The sequence below is a fragment of the Calonectris borealis genome, chromosome 1 (assembly GCF_964195595.1).
Source record: "Calonectris borealis chromosome 1, bCalBor7.hap1.2, whole genome shotgun sequence".
Lineage (NCBI taxonomy): Eukaryota > Metazoa > Chordata > Aves > Procellariiformes > Procellariidae > Calonectris > Calonectris borealis.
In genome coordinates this window covers 135,499,245-135,519,809 of record NC_134312.1, presented here as the reverse complement: position 1 = coordinate 135,519,809, position 20,565 = coordinate 135,499,245, and the positions used below count along the sequence as shown (strand labels likewise).

The 20,565-nt window shown below is 37.8% G+C and overlaps 1 protein-coding gene across 5 annotated transcripts in view; it reads right to left on the bottom strand.

Moving 5' to 3' along the window:
• Nucleotides 1-20,539, bottom strand: part of AP1S2 (adaptor related protein complex 1 subunit sigma 2) — a 33,349-nt gene extending 12,810 nt beyond the window's left edge. Inside the window, exons 1-5 of one of the 5 annotated variants that reach the window (XM_075175762.1) lie at nt 20,349-20,518; nt 18,776-18,954; nt 10,606-10,714; nt 9,526-9,663; nt 944-1,038 (exon numbers count right to left, since the gene is read on the bottom strand). In XM_075175762.1, the coding sequence (XP_075031863.1) occupies nt 994-1,038; nt 9,526-9,663; nt 10,606-10,714; nt 18,776-18,954 (471 nt within the window). In that variant the 5' untranslated portion in view covers nt 20,349-20,518 and the 3' untranslated portion in view covers nt 944-993. Of the gene's footprint in view, nt 1-943; nt 1,039-9,525; nt 9,664-10,605; nt 10,715-18,775; nt 18,955-19,466; nt 20,309-20,348 lie in introns of those variants that run through there. The other 4 variants (XM_075175773.1, XM_075175744.1, XM_075175780.1 and 1 more) reach the window with 4 other exon arrangements.
• Between the last annotated feature and the right edge of the window lie 26 nt (nt 20,540-20,565).

Here is a 20,565-nt window from a genome sequence, read left to right as displayed (position 1 = left end):
TTGAACAAATGACTTGTTGGCTGCCCTAATTCTACAGGTCTAATACGCAAGCAGGTTATTAGATACTCTTCTCTCCCCAACACAGATCAACAGCTGTATTGTATACTAGGTAACTTTTAAATGGTAAAAATACCCATACACCAACAGTGAATTTGATTTTGAACGTTACAAAATATTTTTGTCTATTATAATAATTCTCTTTTGTCTGAAAACTAAATCCTGATATTTATAAAGCTGCATATGAAATTAGATCTATTACTGCAGTTCCACATTGCAAAAGCCAATTTGTTTACTGAACTACTTATCATGATATCAAATAAGCAGCGAACTAATTAAGTTTTCTCCAGCAAATCATTTTCATGTGTGTTTTAAACTTGCCTTATGTAAAATAAAATCTTACCTTTAATAGTAGGACTGCCACAATGTATTCCACTTATGCTTTGGATAAAAATATGTTGCAATGCACTATATATGCAAATAAGCGTTGTTCTGTCATGCAGCATCCGGCACTTGATATACAGTCAATTGCAGCAGCACCCAGTCTTTTTAGGGCCCATTTTCTTTGCACAGCAGATGTAAACAGCTCATTTTCCAGTAAATACACGTTTACATGGGTTGATTGTAAGTAAACAAAGCCAAACATCTGTTTAGTTATTAGTTTTGGTATCCATTTCTCTAACAACTTGCATTATCGCACTTAATTATCAACACCAAAGAAAGCTAGTAGAAGTCAGACACCTCAAGTTGATGCGGTTAGTACAAAAAAGGAAAATAAAAGGGAACACTCAAAGCACTCTTCAAAGACCATCATGCAAGTGTTGCAGAAAGTTAAGCCCATCACCCATTTTCTGTTTACCCTTGCAAGGACTTAATTACACGTGCAGCAGTCTTTGCATAGCACCCGTTTAATCCATGCCACCAAAATGGTAAACTTGGTAGTTACCAATCATTTAGATGGGGGTCAAAAGGGCTAATGCCTTAGATTGCTCTTAATCATAAGATATCCTCAGACAAACCTCCCCAGTCTTCATTCTGGCTCTACAAACACAAAATCAAGCAGCAGTGAAAATGTAATACCAACTACTTAATTAAAAAAAAACAAAACAAAAAACACCCACCCAATTATTTACAGCTTATTTCTATTTAAAACAAAAGTTAGAAAATATTCTAAACTATATACAAAAGTAAATCCAGTTATTCACTCAAACGTGTTTCAGCTATTGTTATTCTTTAAGTTAATACAATTTTATTAGGTCCTATTAAAAGTCCACTGTTAAGAAAGCAAACAAAAATGCATCAGTAAAAAACATCTGTTCAAAGACTCCAAGTAGGTGCATAAAAAAAACCTCTTAAGTTTATTTTTCATTTCTTAAGGATATTAGTACCTTAAAAGAATAAGCAATAAGTTCTACAGAGTTTTTTTAGAAAGCTTCACCTGTGCTTGAAGGAAAATTAATTCAATTTTTTTTTTTTAAAAGAGTACTTAAGATCAATTGTTCATTATTATAACACATTGAGAGCGTAATAGAATAGTATGCTACTAAATTTACATATATTTAATTCAGTGACTAAGTTTCACACAGTATTATTACTAACATTGATATCAAAGTAAGATTTGTTCCATGAAGGGAAATAAGAGTTTAATTCAACTTATCTACCTACCATCCCTGAAGTAATTTAAACCATTTAATTCAAGAGCTATGTAATCGTATTTACTATTAAGTTATCATTGTTACTTGCTGAGCTGTATGTGAGAAGCCAGTCATTTTCATGTAGTAATGCTTGGTGCAAAAAGTTGGACATTTTCACTTTAATCCATCTGTTAATCAAACATACTTAGATTTCACAAAGAATTGTGAACAACAGGTCTTCTCAGACCTTTTTTTTGCCTTTTTAAAATCAAATTTTCAGCGTAAGATTTAAAATATATACACTTTTAATGCATCTTGATATCCATCACCAGAACTACTACTGTTGCTAGACAGCTTGGCAACAAAAAACATAGCTTCTCCCTTAAAAATAATAAATAAAACCCCCAAAACACATACCAGCAATGTGCCTGACATCTGTACAACACACAGATAAGATCACAAAGAAATGAGAATCTAAAAACTGAACACAATGGGATGCCTCCTAGGGCCATTCATATTCTTTCCACCTACTATTCTGTGGCGCTCTAAAACCATCTTCACAGGTAGTGAGAATTTTAGGAAAGGATAGTAGCACTGCAACATGACACATCAGCTCAGACAATTCTCAGACGCCAGAGTAAAAATGGAATTTTCTCCTCACTATCTCAAGGTTCAAACATTAACACTGCTCTTTTAAGCATTCTGCCAGATTCAGGGAACATGTTCTATTAAAATGCAGATTAATGTGCTCATTCAGAAAGAGCATCTAATTTTGAAGATAAGATACTCCTTACTGTCAAGCAGTCTTCTGCAATTGTTCATTGAATTTACTATGTTTATTGACCAAAAGCGCGCGACTAAGCTCCTGAAACAGCTATGGCATATGCAGCAGTACTAAAATTTTCATCGTATCACCCTGACGCAGTGCTTCTACAGACAGCAACAGAAGAATGTCTCTGGAGAAAAAACTATCAGTTTAGTGTACAGGTAATAAATATACCCTTAATGGAATTATAATCTATGAGGAGTTCGGTGTACTGTTAATATACCCTCAACAGTTGTAGAAGAATTGCTTATATCAATGAATGATCAACTTCATAGGTAGTTTTGAGAAGTGGATGTTGTTGATTAGTATTGGAATTCACATCAGAGAGGGTACTGAATAGTTATCAGACAGCAAAGACTTATACTAATTTGTCTTACTTATAATTGAAACTTCCTAATGTTTCAATTTGGAAAGCTGACTGAATGCATACTTAAGACTTATATGGAAGACTCCTTCCTCACAACTTGTTGAGTCTTAAGAACTTCTAATCAGCATTTTGATTTCTTTAATAGAATAAGATTACTCACATCTTACATGCATACATACTAAACAAAAGAGGAAAAAAGGAGAGTATTATGGAGACAGATTTACTAAAATGATATTTTAAAGGTCTGAACAAAAGCTGCTCAGGTGAAGAGCAGACTGCTTTCTACCATTTTCAATTCATAAAGCCAAGGATAGATTAAGATTTGACAACGTTTCTGGAAAGACAACTGAATTTCTAAAGCATTTAGAAATCACAACCTGCAAATCTATGATAAGTTCTAATCATCATGACACATCCAGAAATGCAAGAAACTTCACAAAGAACATTAAGATACTGAACTGCATTTTTCCAAAAAGAATCAAGACTTACATATAGACCAGTAAAATATTTAAGTTACCAGAAAAAAAGCAGTCTGAGAATGGGAAGGGGGTGAAGTATGATACTGTAACTTCCTCGATACTCAATGACACTTTTTCAGGAAGACATTTAAATCTGAAAAGGTTAACTGCCCCTCCCCCCATTCCTACTTTGGAGAAAAACAGAGATGAAGGTTCTACTATTAATTTTCTGGACCAACTCCTATTGCTTTAAACAGAAGAGTATGATTTGGTAAGTATTTGCAGGAAAGCCTACTCCACAGTACAAGGAGGACAGTTCAAAAATATCTATTAAAAATATGGAAACACCTTTGATATCAAGGTTTGCAGACCTGTCTGCCTCTATTAAATTTACTATTAAATTTAGTTGTCTTCAGACATTTGTTCCAAAGAGAAAAGTGATATTCCTATGATTTCTGATCATGTGAATTCTTACAGTTCATTCCATCTAAAGTCCAGCTGAATTCATATTAGGTATTTATGAAGCTATGATGACTTCTTAAAAAACTGTTGGCAGGTTTTATCAGTGCTTTTATAAACTCAATAGTCTATAGTACAGTCAATGACACGCAAGATAGCCATAAACACATATACATAAATCAAGTCTAAAAATCTATAAAGATTTTAAGTCACTTTTTACTTGAACAGAATGCTACAAAAAGCAAAGCAATTAACACAAAACATACACAAAGAATAGATGATAGCATGACAAGGCTTGGGAACTTTAACTGACACGTTTGCAAATACCACACTTGCACAGTTCCACACAATCAAACACTTTGTAACTTTAGCATCTCCTTGCTCTCTATCCTGCAAACGCTGAATTTAAGAAGCAGTGTAGTTTTTATGACCACAAAAATAACCCATACCATAACTGAACAACAAATAAACGAATTTTCCTAAGACAAGGTGCAAATAAATTCTTCCAAAGTGAAGCATATTATATATACAATGTTACAGAGCATCACTGTAATCAAGCATGTATACAAGGCCTACTTCATTCAAAAAATAATAACCATCTGTTCAATTGATGTGGGAAAATGAACACAAAAGCAACCGACCTCTTCACTTAGGTTCAATATGCCTTATTTTGTTTTTGAGTAATATGTTTTGTGACAAACTATGCCAGGCTTTAAGAACAAGCAATTCAACTTCTTATTCCCAAGACTAGGGGGAAAAAACCTACATCTCACACTAGAAGTATCTTACAAAAAGCCATTTCCACACGCATGCATTTCGTCACCTACTACTTGAAAAACAGCTACATTTTGAACAGCACAATTAAGAAAACATGCAATACCTGAAAAAGAAAGTAATTACATTGAATCCACACATTCCCAAATTGGACTTATTTATTCTGCTTATGTATAGACTTTACCTATCACATAAAACCACAAACAGTTTCATTCCAGGCTCTTAAATAATGTCTAGAACCAATACCATAAACAAGCTCACTCTATTTCTGATCAATGTATCAGAGTCAATACCTTCCATAGAAATGGACAAGGCATACGCTTCATACTTAAACCAAAGATCAAACAATCTTAACTGCATTATAACCTCTTCCCTGCTACATATCTAACATCCTTCAGGGACTGAAATCTGAAATGCATTTTACAAAAGTGTCAGCTACCGAAACACTACCACAACTTACTGTATCTTCTATGAGTTGTGAGGGATTCCAAATCCACAAAGATCGTAGCTATTTCCTAATCCTTAAATAATGAACTAACAACATATCCCTTTCTCATTGATGTATGGGGAGCTATGAGAGTTACCAGATCTTCTAAAATGTAATTACAGATCATGATCTGTGCCTAAAATCAAGCACATACCTGTCTTAAGAACTGCAGTCTTAAACTGACCAACCAAGCTGACTACCTGAAACTGAGCCAGAAGTTACACATAAAGAACAGACAGCAATCAAGGCAGTCTGTTATAGTAAAGATTTCATCATTCATTCTTCTTTCACATTGAGAGGAGTACAGGTATAGCCGAGCCAAATAATGTCACTGCCAACTTAGGAAGGCAGTCTATTTCAATAGTCTATATTTAAGAGCTAACATTAAGTGAAGACTGAATTAATTGCATTAATTATGGTAAGTTTCTCAAGAGACTAGTAACAAACAGGTGCTTTCAGAGGCTGTTTCCTAAACCAGACAAACCCCCTTATGTTCCCACCCACTCCAGGCTTAAATATCAGGGATTTTCTTTTGTCATTGCTAATGCTAACATTCCTTTATTTTGTCATGTCTCAAGGACAACCTAATACCATCTCTCCACTATTATGCATACCTTCAAACCTACAGTTTTCAATTAGCACATTTCATCTCTCAAGAAGAAAATTTTCATATGCAGGAAATTCACCAAATTTTCATTTCCAAAGATGCTCATTCTAAAACTAAAAGCTTAAATCAACATAGCAACCTTAAGCATCTAGCGCAAGTCAGCTGACATTAACAATTTAAGTACCCTTCTGGATATAAGATGAGGTGAGGGCTTGAAATAGCAATGGAAATAAGATTAATTGGTAGTGTATCTATTATTCTTCATGTGGAAGAACTGGTAAACGCTACCTGAGGCCAAACGGCAAGAACGTAAGAAAAAATATTCACATAGCTTTTAGGTTTTTGATCGTTACGAAAACAGTGATGGAAACAAACAAGTGTGATTTGTCAATAGATCCACTGGCCTTTTTATTGAGATACCTCTTAAAAAAATATATATTTTTAAGTATTTTAGATGTTCTGCAATCAACTACTAAAAGAATACATACACACCCTACAAAAGAATGGTGGTAGACAAAATGGGGATAATTTCCAAAATACTTTTAGAAAAATTACATAGGATGAATAAAAAAAAATTTTCACTCGAAGCCAATGTTTAGGAACTTTCTTCTACTTCAAATGAAGATGAGCAAGTCTGTATAGATTTGCTTTTAAATATATACATAACTGCCTGTTTTAGATATTAGAATTATTAACTCCTTGATTTTAGTGTTTTAGCACAGTAAATGACCATGAACTTCCAAGCACCGTACTGAATTACTTGGATCATCAAATAAAACCACAGCAATTAGACTTTTAAGTGAAAAAAATCAGATCCTCTCTTTTGCATAGAACGTATTTTGTTGCTAGTTTCATGCATTAAAAAATGTAAGTATCATGAAATCATGCACAGGATTATCTTTTAGCTGTTCCACACATCACATATATATAACTCATGCAACAACATACTGCATCTGCCAATTTTCTTCTCTCAGTATAACCAAGTTGTTCACACAATCGAAAAAACACCTTTTCAGAAACGCATGCCTTTGTAATCACTAGTTAAGTATTTAAAATTTCTATAGCAAACAAGATATAAAATTATCAAACAAGACACGTGACAGCATTCTTTTGAACAGAAGTATTTCTAGCAATACATTTACAAGGAAGCATGGAAGCACTGGAATAATTAGTTTTTACTAACATTCATATGGATAACACAGCCAGTATTGACAACTGGCTGGGGGGGTAGGGAATGAATGTTTGAACTGAGCACATTACTGAAGAGCTAACAGGAAAAGTGAAGGTGAAAAAGGCTTTAAAAGTTAGTATGTTTCAGTCATAGCACAGCACCAAGAACTTAATGACAAACTGAAGTAGGTGCTCAGAAATGGAAATACATTCTGAAAAACTGCCACAGAAAATAGAAGAAGGCAAGGCTATTAAAAACTAATTCACTATTCAGCAATTTATGCCTCTGCATATTTTCTTTTAACATCATGCAAATAGCCACTTAATGTATTTGTAATGATTTTCCTTTGTGTAAGTATTCTGTACAGCTTTTAATCTTTAAGGTTCTTCATACATTAATGTATGTAGTGTTACTAATTAATAATGTTGTGTATTCAACACGGATTAATAATTTTTAAATTAGGCAATGAGTATTCAGGGTCAAATAAAAGTCCTTTTGTTGCACATAATTAGAATCTGACGTGGTCAAAAACAAACACACGACAACCCTGCTAGAAATGGTTTGCATTTAGAATCAAACCACATTTCATTCCGGTAGCTTTGAAGTATTCTGGAAAGCAGAAATTAACTGAGAGTATCAAAAAGTCTCCAGTTGTGACAAACTATTATTTTAACAACCCTCTTCATAAAATTCAGCATGCACAGTTGATACAAAACCAAAACTCTACAGAGTAAAGAGTCCAACTTTACTGGAAGCTCAATTTAAATATGAACTCAGACTTTTACCGGTTTTATAAACTAAAAATCAGATATGTGAAGTAGTTTTATACTTGATCAACAGTCAATATGATATAACTAAGAATGAAAAACATAAAAAACAAACATAAAACTACAGTGGTGCTGCAATAAACTGTTACATTCCAATTTAATCAGAAAAGATTTAATAAACCTTGACAGAACAGAAAATCTCTTAGAGATGGGGAAAGGAAGGGTAATCAGAGTAAAGCTATGAGGGGAAAGGAAAAGTCTCCCATTGAAAAAGTGATACTTCCTTTTGCGTAAATTTTTTAACTTTAAATTATATTAAGTGTAAAAAGAGAATGCTAATTGTTTGGACAGAAAATCAGTAATTCATTCCTAGAGGTAGAATGCATTTTTGCTTTAGAAGAGCCCTAAGAAAATGGTGAAAATAAAATTCAAAACCAGTGAGAATGAGAAAAAATACAGTAATTCTATTTTATGTATAATTAACTGTCCATTTGCAGGAGACAGACTAGAATAGATAATAATCTGTTATATCTGTTTTCACATAAAGAATAACAAAAGACTTTAAAAGAATAAACGGATTATTTCCCCCCCCTCCCCCTTTGTAAACTGCAGCAGGACTTCTGGTTAAGATAATTCCTTCTAAGAGTAAAGAAGGGCTCAACAAAAACTGCATTAGCACACAAGCAGTAAGTACATGTATTTCCTTCCTAGAAAAACAGGGTAGCAAATCTGTGTGTAATAGCTGACCTTGTTCATGACACTAACCAGCTGTTGACAGACAAGGACTTCAATGTGCTGTGGATTTGCCTGTACTCTGAAAGGATTACAAACACAACTACAAGGGTGAAGAACATTATGTGCTTCCCCATCCTATTAATACCACATTTGACAAAAAAAGAGTACCAAGTGGAACACAGAATGCTTATATAAGAATTAAGCAATTAACTCACAGGATGAAATAACAAATTGAAGGTTCACATGAGGGGAAAAAATAGAGGAGCTTACATTTATACAGAATCTTACCAGTGAACATCAATACATTTAAAAAAAATTAAGGTTCATCATCCCTGTTAAACTGCATGTTCCACTGACTGGCACAAAAGACTGATGATTCCCCCAGCACACCAGAATTTTGAGACTTCCATTTAGACATTTCAAGGACCTTAGCACTGAGCTCAAGACTACAGCAATTCAGTAAAAAACAAACAAAACAACAACAAAAAAACAAACAAAAAAACCCCAACAAACACCAAAAAAAGCAAAAAACCCAGCATAGGATGGAGAAACATGGGGAAATGATACTAAGTTTTCTATGCCATTGAACCCCTTCCCATCAAATGTTTTCCAAAGAAAAATGGTAGAGATGCAATCTGTCCGTCTGTCTTCAAAGTTAGTGATGAACAACAAAAGCATTCAAAGTGAAAAAACAAATGTTCTTATACTTCATTCTGTATGTTTCTATGGCACTACTACTACTGCTTTGTCAACTTAAAAGACAGAAATGTTCCAGAATAAGCAACCTATAGCAGAAAGGCAGGTCTTTAGAATAAGAACGATACCTGAACGAGTCTCAAAGAGGAGAGTCTAGCTTCTGGATTTCAGCAATGAAACAGTAAAGAAGTGAACATGCATCAGGTATGACAAAAAACTAATGGTTGATTAATAAAATGAAGAAATCAAAGACACATGAACAAAACTAAGTTAAAGCAGCATGAACTATAATTATCTAGGTATACACACAAAACAGACATTTGCATTTCTAGCAAAACGCAAAATCACAGTAGGTTACAACATACACATGCCAAACAAAATGAAAAGAGCAGATCACGTCATCATACTGCACAATTAGGACAACTAACTAGAAACTACACGCTAAGCATGCTAAAAAGCACCTTCCACAAGCTTAGAGAAACAAAAGCTTTTTCGAGTCACAGCCTACCATGCTGATGCTTTGGCCAGAGAAGTTGAATTTGCTTACCTCCTGTAAAAGATCTGCCTGTTCAATGGCTTTGAGAACATTTTTCTTGGAAGTCTCCTGAACTTCCCCTCCTAAAAGGAACTCATCCAGAATGAAGTAGGCTTTTTCAAAATTGAAGATGATATCAAGTTCACATACCTAAAAAGAACATCAAGCATTATTGCAAAGTGGGAGGATACTATCTATTGAGGTATATCCTCTCACAAAACTTAACTTGTTCACAGCTTCACCAAACTTCACCAAATCAAGATGTTAACCTCAGGCTATAACCTTTTAAGAAATGGGGCAACAAAAAAATTAGTCCTTTGAGGAAAAAAAAAGAAAAAATCTTTTTTTGCTTGAGTTAAATACAATTATAGCAACCTCTCTGGAAAACATTTTCATTGTTACAAAGGGTTCAATTCACAACCATCAGTATGACATTGCTCTTCATGAGGCAAGAGAATATTCTCTTCTTGTCTGCAGTATCCAAAGGCAGATCATGCAATCTTACAGAAAAATGTGAAAACACAATAATCTCAAATTTCGTATTCATCCTGTGCATTTCCTAGTCAGAAGGACTAGGAAGGCAGAAGGATGAGCAGCAGTTTTTCTAAGAGTGCTAATGTACATTACTACAGTTGTTTGTGTTTGCTAGGATAAGCAGATCTCTGTCTCGTCTTTCCTTACCACTCCTGCTAGTTTACAACCAACTGCCTCCTTTGGAAGCAGATTCAAGAAGTGCTCACACACTAGAGCACTGCCAGGGAGAAGGAAAGCTGGGCGTCTAGACAGAAAGTTAAGGATAAGATTTTATCTGACCTCAAGTAAGACTACTACAAAATGAAATAAATACAGGCAATTAACACCAGATTAATAACAGTTCTTCTCCCAAATTAATAATTTAATTTTGTATTTTAACAGTTATATAGTTAAACCATCAGTTTAGTTTGGCCAAGCAAGCAACATAAAACGTGTTAGATGCACCTTTTCAACAGCTAGTTGATTATGTTTTTTAAAAGTGCTGTGGGCATAAAACAAAATGCCATAATATAAAGAGACTGTGAATCTATAAAAATTAAAAAGAAATTACTAACTCACACTGCCAAAATACTTGTCAAGAAGTTCTACATAGCGATGAATTATTTCCAGAGTTATTAGTTCATTGTCCTGATCTTCAATAGCACAGCAGAAATAGAGGCTTGCGTATCTGTAATAACAAAATAATCCTCACGTTAGCATAAGAACATGAGCAAAATGAATGCACTGGAGATGTATTATGTTCTCAGTAGTCCTTCATACTCAAGTTTAGCATCCTGTTACTCTAAATCAACAGCCATGCATGTTGTACCAAAGAATGGCTGAAAGACCAGCAGACACATGCATGTACAAAAGGGATCTGCCTCCTTCAGTCAAGCAAGACTTCAGTCTTTACCATCCTTTAGCTGACAGAATTAAATTAGCCTAAGAGGTGTCTGGAAAAGGAAATGTATTTGATTTTTTGGCCTCCTGGCAGAGTTCTGAGGCAAGATATTTTCTCTACTATCTGTAGCATCCAAACACTGGTATACTAATGAACAGATTCAATCTTAAATTTTTATCTCACAAGCTACACGCTTGTGTGATAATTAAAATCATAGAAAATGCCTTGGGAAAGATAAATTGAATTCACAATTAGGATTTGGTCTTGATAGAGAATTTAACAAATGCCCAAAAAACTCCAAAACTAACACTAATGTCATATACCCCAATTGCTATTAAGAGTCAACAACTCAAACACTACTAACTGTCCTGGTATCAGACTAAGGAGAGGCCACTAGCTAGTTTCTAGCAATCCACTTCCACCTTGGAAGACAGGGAATTCTTTACTTCAGATATGATCTTGAGTTCCACTTTAACAAAAAGACCATCCAATTCTACTGTGCTTTATCGGACACTTGTTCGTCATGTTTAAAAAAGCTGATGCAAAACCAAAACAGGAATGAAAGCTGAAAAACTCTCTTAGTCTTTTCTCAAGTGCCAAAACCATATGCTGTACAGAGACACATGGCACAAATGAGATTTCAAGTGACACCTGTTGTAACTGGTAATTTACATGCACCAGAAACGGCTTTTGTTTGCCTATTTTGAGAGAACAACTGGCCACATTAAGCACTTTGAGTAGCCAGCCCTATTGAAAAAGAAGTCATTACATGTGAATGCCAAGTTTAAAATGCGTATTTTTTTCCCCCACACAGAAACACATACACCTTTTAAACATTACACATATTTTATCAGCTGGGACTTTGTACGCCCCCAGAGAAACTGTCAGGGGTTTTGGCTAGAAGTCCTGCAAAAAAATGTTATATTTTGTAGTGTGTTCAAATTTGTCTCCCAGCCACTCACCTAGCGTCATTTATGACCCAAAAGTCCCCCCACTCTGCTCTAGCTGAGTCAAATTGCTATGGCTTCATCATGAACAACTAATCAGAATAACTTTTATTCAGAAGTTTTAAACTATTATAAAAAAATTACTGCCTACAACTTCTTTCCATCCTGCCACAAAACCTGATGGGGGGGAAGAGAGGAAGACACCTCCATTGAAGCACTTAACACTTTAATTCCCTTGCTCTTTCATTTCTTCACCATGGTGACTTGTCAGCTCATCAGAAGTCCTATCTGAGCACAGTTCTTTTGATTTTACACTGTTGTGTTTGTGCCTCACCAATTTTTACAGGACATTTACAGCACTGTAGTAGCTTGCAAGATTCAATCTGTATAAGGCATCTTTTAGACAAAGCTATTGAAAAAAGTATTGGAAAGCGATCCTATAAAGAAAAAACGTGTTTTCAAACCTACTGAGGAATTTGTAAGTCAAACCCCATGTTATCGAGAAAAAAAGAGCATTGGCACATTAGTTGACATTTACACTAATTACCAGCACTCAGGCCAAATCCATCTAGACAAAGCTTCTTCACATTCAGATGAGCAGCACTGATTATGATGAAGTGTAGTTAAACTGTTCCCTTACAGTCCTTAAACACAAGTTGAATCACATACCAGCAGACCTTATCAAATCAAATTTGACTCAAATATTTGAAATTTATCCACATGGGACAGTCCTTTTGTGCTTTCCTATTACTTACGAGTCTCTTTTGACTCACAGAACTATTTTATGCAAATACTCGCAAAAAAAGGGGGGGGGAGGGGGGAAGAGAGAAGGAGACTACCTAACATAAAATACTTTCCCAGGAAGTGGTCTGCTCTCACTGTTCTCATTTCAAAGACAACATAACATACTTTTGAAAGACTTTATTTGGCAGCTAGTGAGTAGACTACACATTCATGCTCTGCCAACTGCAGTTTTGGAGAAAGAATACCAAGAAACAAAAAATGGAGGTCTGGGTATCTACAATTATATGCAGAAAATATTTTTCAAAGTATTTTTTAAGTAGCAACCACGACTAATGGATCACTATTCAACAAAACAAAACAAATGCAGATTCAATAAGCCTACATGGCAAATAGTGGAAGAGTATAAACAAGTCAGCCATCATTGCAAAGGGCATAAGCGTACTACAAAGGTATACCTTTCTTCAGACCCAAATTCTCAAAGGCAATAGTTTATTCTAATTTTTTTTTTCTCTGCAGGGCAGGGCTTCAGAAAAAAGTATCCACATATGGTCTACAGCAGATAAACTAGAGGTTTTGCCAAGTGTAGAAGCTTACGTGGAGAGTGTTCATACAAAGACAAGTAGATTACTGTACTTGGGCTGAAAAAGATTTCTGCTCTGCAGAAGTGTTGTTTCTTCCTAATGAACCTGTCAGAAACCTGTCTTTCATACGCACCAAATGAAAAGCCAAATCCTGATAGTAAAGTACGCCACATCACACAAAAGCAAATGTAGTGCAGTCTGTAAGAAACATTCTGGCATTTTTATTCCTATTGCAATTGTTGTTTTGGTTTTTTTTCTCGGTAGGTATTATTAGCAGAATCTTCAGACCCAACTCGGCTGCTTATGCTCATTTAGGGAAATATTTTATGACAAAAAAATATTTTAGTTATAAAATATTTAGGGAAATATTTTATGACATCCTCTACTTGTCAGAAAGGGGACCAAAAACAGAGACACCAAAAAATTTGGAAAAATCACCTAAAAATGCAATATGGAATAAAAGAACAAAAAGGAAATACAGGAGGTATAAATACTTAAACAAATTCCTGCCTTCAGATAGATGACCTTAGGGGGGTTTTGTGATAGGAAACAAATTCATGAACCTCCCCCTCAACAGTTGCAATAGTTCAGTAACGGGAAGCCTCACAACTGGCAGGCAATGGTTCAGCAGAGTTCTCCGCTACTACTCTGCTCGCAGCCAGGTTCTGTTCTCTGCTGGGAGATCAGGTCCCTGTGGGCAGAGCATAACTTGCAAATCCTACCAGTTCAGTCGTGTTCTCCTACTAGATGAGAGAACACCTGCTGGAAGTCATCCCTGGAAGTTTGTCACTAGGTAAAGCTGCAAGCAAGCTGTAAGTCTGTCAGCATCTAAGTCACTTTGCATGTAGATCCTAATTGCAGAAATTTAAAGCTTACAGAGTTTGTCAGGAGCAGAGCTGAACTGCAAATGACAACCAAGCTTCCTTTAAGAAGCAGACAGGTACTTACGGGAGCCCAAGAATCTGTGGTTTGGTGACAGCTGACCCAGTGAAAACTGGGACCACTAAAAAGTTGTGCTTGGCAGAAGTTTTTTTTTCTCCTCAAAAAAACGTACACATTTCTTTAATAAAACAAGAAGTTCTGAGACTCCAGGACAGGCAGATCAGTCACTATTCAGTCAAGGGTACAGAAATCAACAACAATAACACTACTGACATTAAGCATTTCTTTTGCCGTTTCTCATTTCAGCAAGGCTATACCCCCCAGTAGTTTAGAAATGAACAAAAGCTTGGTACTGGTAATCCTCTAAGAAAAAGCTGCTACTTCTTGATGTTGAGGTCCTCCTACTGCCGCATGAACTACAATCTTGTACGAAGAGGACCTGATCAAGTTAAAATAATCAAACCCAAGTAGCTAATTCATTATCATTGCATTCAGTTTTAAAGAGCCACCTAATCAACGCCATAGTAACATTTTTAAGAGATACAACTGACAGCTAAGATTTACATAAAGACAGGGATCATGTCAACTGCTGGGCACACACCACCACTACATGACTACACCTTATGTTCACAATACTTTGAGCTAAGAGGCACACTACTTGCAGAATGGGCTCTTTTGTTGTTTCTTTCAGTGGGGGGAGGGTAAAACCAAAGTTTTAAAACTTGTTTTTTCATAAGTCTTTAACATAATCTATGATCATGGTTATTTTATTTAAAGTAAAAGACGATTGCCACAACATTAAGAGCAGCACAAGCTATGACAGTTTTGTAACTTCATACTACAAGTACAGCTCCAAACTGACACATAAAAGCAATCCTTCATCAAATACCAATCAACAATAACGAAGTCCCATGATCTCAGTTAACCAAATGCTAATAAAGTAAAATTTACATAAAAATCAGTTATTCTGCAATTTCTAATTTTGACTGCAATATACCATACAATACTGCCAGAAGCTAAAATAGTGAACAGCTATCTTCAAAGAAAAAAAAAAAATCAGATCCTAAGTTCCGTTTTTTAGTAAAACTAGAAATTTTAACATTTAACACATTTCTCTGCCACAAGGGGAAAGCTACATGAACTTCTACCCTATATGCTCCAATACCACTACAGTTACTTTTTAAATTGACAAAACATGAAGAGCAATCATTAATTGTGTTTGCTAAGTTTCTAATCAGCTGTCTGCAGATGACTCCCTCTCTATTTTCATACACTGCAATTGTTGTTGGCTTCCCATATTTGAATTTTTTTTTTTCCCCAGCAATTCACTTCAAATCTCTATTTGTCTCTTGAAGTTAGAAGCTCACATACTTTTTCAATCTTCTGGTGTCTACTAGCCTGAAAAACTCTCTTCCAAACCAGCTACAGAATACATACATCCCAATTCATGAACCATGTTAAAAGCAGGGCACCTTCATGTTTTGTAGCACTAAAGAAAAAAATTAAGGCGGCAACCATTATCAATGCTACATGTATGAAACAAAGGAAAATAAAAGTTAGTCACACACATTCAGATGGATTTAAAATAATTTAAAATCATTTAGTTCCATTTTCTTGAAGTTACATTCAGAAAGCATCTTATATGGATGAAATGCTAAGGAGGCTAATCAAAATAGTCCAGCTTTCTTGATAAATGTTACGTATCAGAAGGCAGCAAGAGCTACTGGCTTGCCACTTCTGCATTTGAGTTCATTCTGTTCTTGCAAAAAGGTACATCAATGAGACTCTTGAGTATACTTCTAATAATGCCCACCATTCTTTGAGTAAGTATCTTTGAGCAATATTTGGGTCAATTCTCTCTTACGTGTTGACAGTAAATACACTCTAAAAACAAGACTAGCACATCAATTTAAGACTCATAATAGCAATATGCACATGCAACATGTACAGTAGCACTATGCACATACTTTTATAGCTTATATTGAAAAACATTTGCACCAGGAAGTTCAGATCCTTCCCAGTAATAGATCAGACAAGAACCGATCTCAGTAGAGATGCTCAAGAGCCTTTTGTCTGTGAGCAACTGGGAGGACCTTTAGCAATTTCACAAACAACACAAAGCTCCTGAAGGTGTGTTTCTCTTTTAGCCACCCACTTTTCAGAAAGTATTAGACTTTGACTATTATGGTTGTCTTCTTGGGATTATCTACTTTTGAGCTTCTCTCCCTTTTCAAAGAAATCATACCAGTTGGTACTCATCAACGTTAATTACGGTGTGATGATTGGAAAAAGTCTGTCCCACAAACCTAAAAGCTTTTAATGTGCTGGTTTTGACTGGGATAGAGTTAATTTTCTTCATAGTAGCTAGTATGGGGCTATGTTTTGGACTTGTGCTGGAAACAGTGTTGATAACACAGGGATGTTTTCGTTACTGCTGAGCAGGGCTTACACAGAGTCAAGGCCTTTGCTGCTTCTCACCCCACCCCACCAGCGAGTAGTAGGGGTGCACAAGAAGCTGGGAGGGGACACAGCCGGGACAGCTGACCCCAACTGACCAAAGGGATATTCCATACCATATGATGTGATGCTCAGCATATAAAGCTGGGGGAAGAAGAAGGAAGGGGGGAGACGTTCAGGAGTGATGGCATTTGTCTTCCCAAGTCACCGTTACGCGTGATGGAGCCCTGCTTTTCTGGAGATGGCTGAACACCTGCCTGCCAATGGGAAGTAGGGAATGAACTCCTTGTTCTGCTTTGCTTGTATGCAGCTTTTGCTTTACCTATTACGCTGTCTTTATCTCATCCCACAAGTTTTTGCACTTTTACTCTTCTAATTCTCTCCCCCATCCCACCAGGGGGGAGTGAGCAAGTGACTGTACGGGGTTTAGTTGCCGGCTGGGGTTAAACCACAACATAATGTTATCAGATACAGGAATTTAAACTATCACCTCTTATACCCAGTCCTTCTGGTGATGTTTTAGCCTAATGAAACTTGCCAAAAAAGCAAAAGTAAAGCAAGATTTGAGGTGTTCATTAGCCTGATACAAGCTAATCTTAAGCAAGATTTCATAGGCCAACTGTGCCAGATTGGTTTGCAGACAGTGAAATAAGCTACTGCAGTCAGCTGTGCACACCAGCACTCAGGCAGATGGACTGCAGTCTACGTCCAGCCCAAAATGGTCTAGATACATCTCGCAGCAAATTTCTTCATTCTCCTTGACCACAGGACCCACAGCACACTACTGAGAGGCATGAACACCACAAGTTTCAGCAACTCAGTAATACCCAAATTTCCACCAGTTTCCTAGACACAGAAGGACATGACAAGTAGTTGTTACCAGCAATAAACAGACGGGGGGGAAAGCAGCTGTGTGGAATCAACTCACCACCAGAACAGCCACTGCTGTTCAAGCCTGGGCAAGGAAGGGAACAGACTGGCCTACTCATGCCTAATTTTTCTGATAAAAGCCCAGCTGAAAGAGCACTTGCAGGCATTATCACTTATGGGAGCACACAAAGCATTTGAGCAAGCTTGTCTAAAGGTACGTACAAGAAGTTTTGTGAGTAAATCAAGAGGCAGAAGAAAGAAAACTCTGTATGTTTTCTTTAAGCACAGTCTTATGCGTTGTTCCTCCTCTTTCCTCCTCGTGTTAAAGAACTATATGTATTAGATAGACTGGTGACATTCATGTGCATGATGTTACATGCACCAATCTATATATGAAACCAGGACATTCTACCCATTTGGTACACTGGAAAAGAGTTACAAACTCTTCATTTCAGCTCCAGTTTTCTCTGTCCTCCCTACAGAGAGAATACAACAATACTTATCATAGGGCACAAATTATTTACCATGTCAAAGAGAAAATAAGAATGCATAAACCTTCTGAAGTTTATAACCAACTAGGGTTTCGTAGCACCAGCTTTAGCTGGAAGAGATGCAGCCTACCAAATCAGGATGAGGATTACTGTTATTTGTGGAGAAAATTATTTTCATACCTCTATGTTGTAATACATTCTAAAGATCAGCACAAAGCTAAAAAATGCTTGCCAAATACTCTTAGAAAAGTTAGGGAACAACTGAGAAATGAAACTATTGCAGAGAAAATTATACAGTACTTCCACCAAAAGAAAGCTAGTGATGATTTCTTCAATTAGGAGAAATGCCCTTTTGTATTCATCGCAAAAAAATGATAAAAAAACCCCAACAAAAAAACAAATTAGGTACTCTGAAAGAATGACGTCCTTATTTCTATGAGCCTTTAAAAGCAAGTTACATTTTCACGTGATTTATGAAGTCACTGCCTGAGGTAAATGTTTATAAAATTTAGTTTTTCTTTATCACCTATTAAATCTTACATGCTTCATATTTGTATGCATTTATGTACTCTGTAAATCTAAACAGCGAACTAAGAACCACCACTCCTTATGAAAGTAGAAGGAAATCTCATTTCTTTTCTTCAGCACATTTCTAAACGCATGAGTGATTTTCCACACATGAATGATTCCTACTTGGTTATCAAATTAGATTCAAGGGAAAAGTCAGTCTTCTCCATAACCAGCAGAAGGGGGGGGGGGGAAGGGGAGAGAAAAAGAAAAAAAAAGGAAAAAAAAAATCAACTTTCATTATTTTCTTGCTACTTATTACACTGTTTGTGATGTATGGCAATTACGAGGTTAGTGAGACAGAACAACCTTTTGTAGACAATCTTCAGGTCTCTCCATTCCAGGAAGCTGCACATTTTCGGTTTGCGGGCTAATACTGTTTGAACAAGTTCCCTTGTGATTTTCTTCTTTTCTTTGTCAGATAATGGGACATACCACTTCTGGAGTCTCAGTTTCCCCTGGCGACTAAAAAGCAACATAAACTGCATCTGTTGAATTAGAAGGAGGAAAAAAAAGGATTAATCTCAGTCTCTTTGTTCTAAAAAGATATTTGTGAGGAAAACCAAACAGGAAGCAAGATAGCCATCCAAAACTCTAACTACATTATGCATTTCTACAGCGGTGGTAGATGTTACACAAGATTTGGAAGTACCAAAAATACAAAGGATTCCACTGAACAAGGTCAGTCAAAGCAAAGAGAGTAGGAAGGATACACAAGTTTCAGAAACGGGTGTCAGAACCACCAGGTAGTGAGTGAATACACCCAAATTTCAGACAAAACATGTCCAGCACCGGTATGGTTGCATTTGCGTTTACTACAGAAAACGACAAAAATCAAGCACAGCCGCCTCCTCGAATACCCAAACTCATTTCCAATTCACCGGATTAGAGCCTTACAGCAGAGCAATTTGCACTTAAAATCTTTCTCAGAATACTTTAAAAGGCATTAAATCTCCCAATGGAGATTTCTACGGCATAGAAAAGCCAAGTCTTTTCTCACATTACACAAAAGGAGTAGAGATTAAGTGCTTTCCCTGCGGTCCTCTGTTCCACGTCTCGCTTCCTTTAAAGGAGTGATGCTGCAATTATATTTTAAGAGGAACTTGTCGGCTGTGTTTTCCAGCAGCTGTAACATTAAAGGAAATGGCCTTTCTTTTTTTTTCTTTTTTTCCCCCCTTTTTGCTCAAAGTTATATTGGGCTGAGGAAGTTTCCCAGGCACTACGGCAGATGTGAAATACGATGAGAAAGCCCAGCCTAGTCCCGGGTGACAAGTCCGACCAGCGCCAGCACAGACAAGAGGCGGCAGCAGCAGCGGCTCCGAAGCCCGGCGGTGCCGGGGCGCTCCCTCCGTGGGGGCTGCCCTCCGAGCCCGCAGCCGCCCTCCCCTCCGCCGCCTCAACAGCCCCTCGCGCTCCCCTGCCTTCAGGCGACCCTCCCGGCCTCCCGCCGTCCCCGAGCAGCCGCTGCGGCTCCTCCCCACGCAGGAGCGGTCGCGGGCGACCCGAGACGCGCCGCCGGCCGTGCGGACGAGGGGCGGCAGCAGAGGTGCGGGCCCGCCCCGACCCGTGAGGAGAGCAGCGCCCGCTCCCCTCCGCCGGGCGAGAGGCAGCCGCCGCCCGTCCCAGCCCGGGGCGCGGAGCCGGGGGAAGCGCTGCCACCGGGATTGCGCCCCGCTCGCCACAGTGTGTCTGTATGTTGGGGGGCGGGCAAGAGGAAGCTCCCTCGGCCGCCAAGGGCCGCTCCCCGGGGCGGGCTGGGGAGCAGGGGGTCCCGCAATCCAGGGCAGGGAGAACACCCCCCGCGTCCCGTCGCACCCCTCGGCAGGCTCCGCGTCCCGGCGCGGTGCGGGAGGCGAGCCCATCTCCACGCGGCTGTGCTCACCGTGCCCCGGGGGGGGGGGAGAACGAGGAGGAAGAAGAGGAGGCAGCACCGCTACCCAGGCTGCTGCTGCTGCCGCCGCGACTGCCGAGCGGGACTGAGGGGAGGGGAGGATGCCGCCGGCTCGAGCCCGGCGCGAGCGCGCGCGCGCCTCAACGGCCACCCCCTTCTTCCCCTCCTTCCCCTCCTTCCCCCCCCTGCTCGGGCAGGTTGGGGCGGG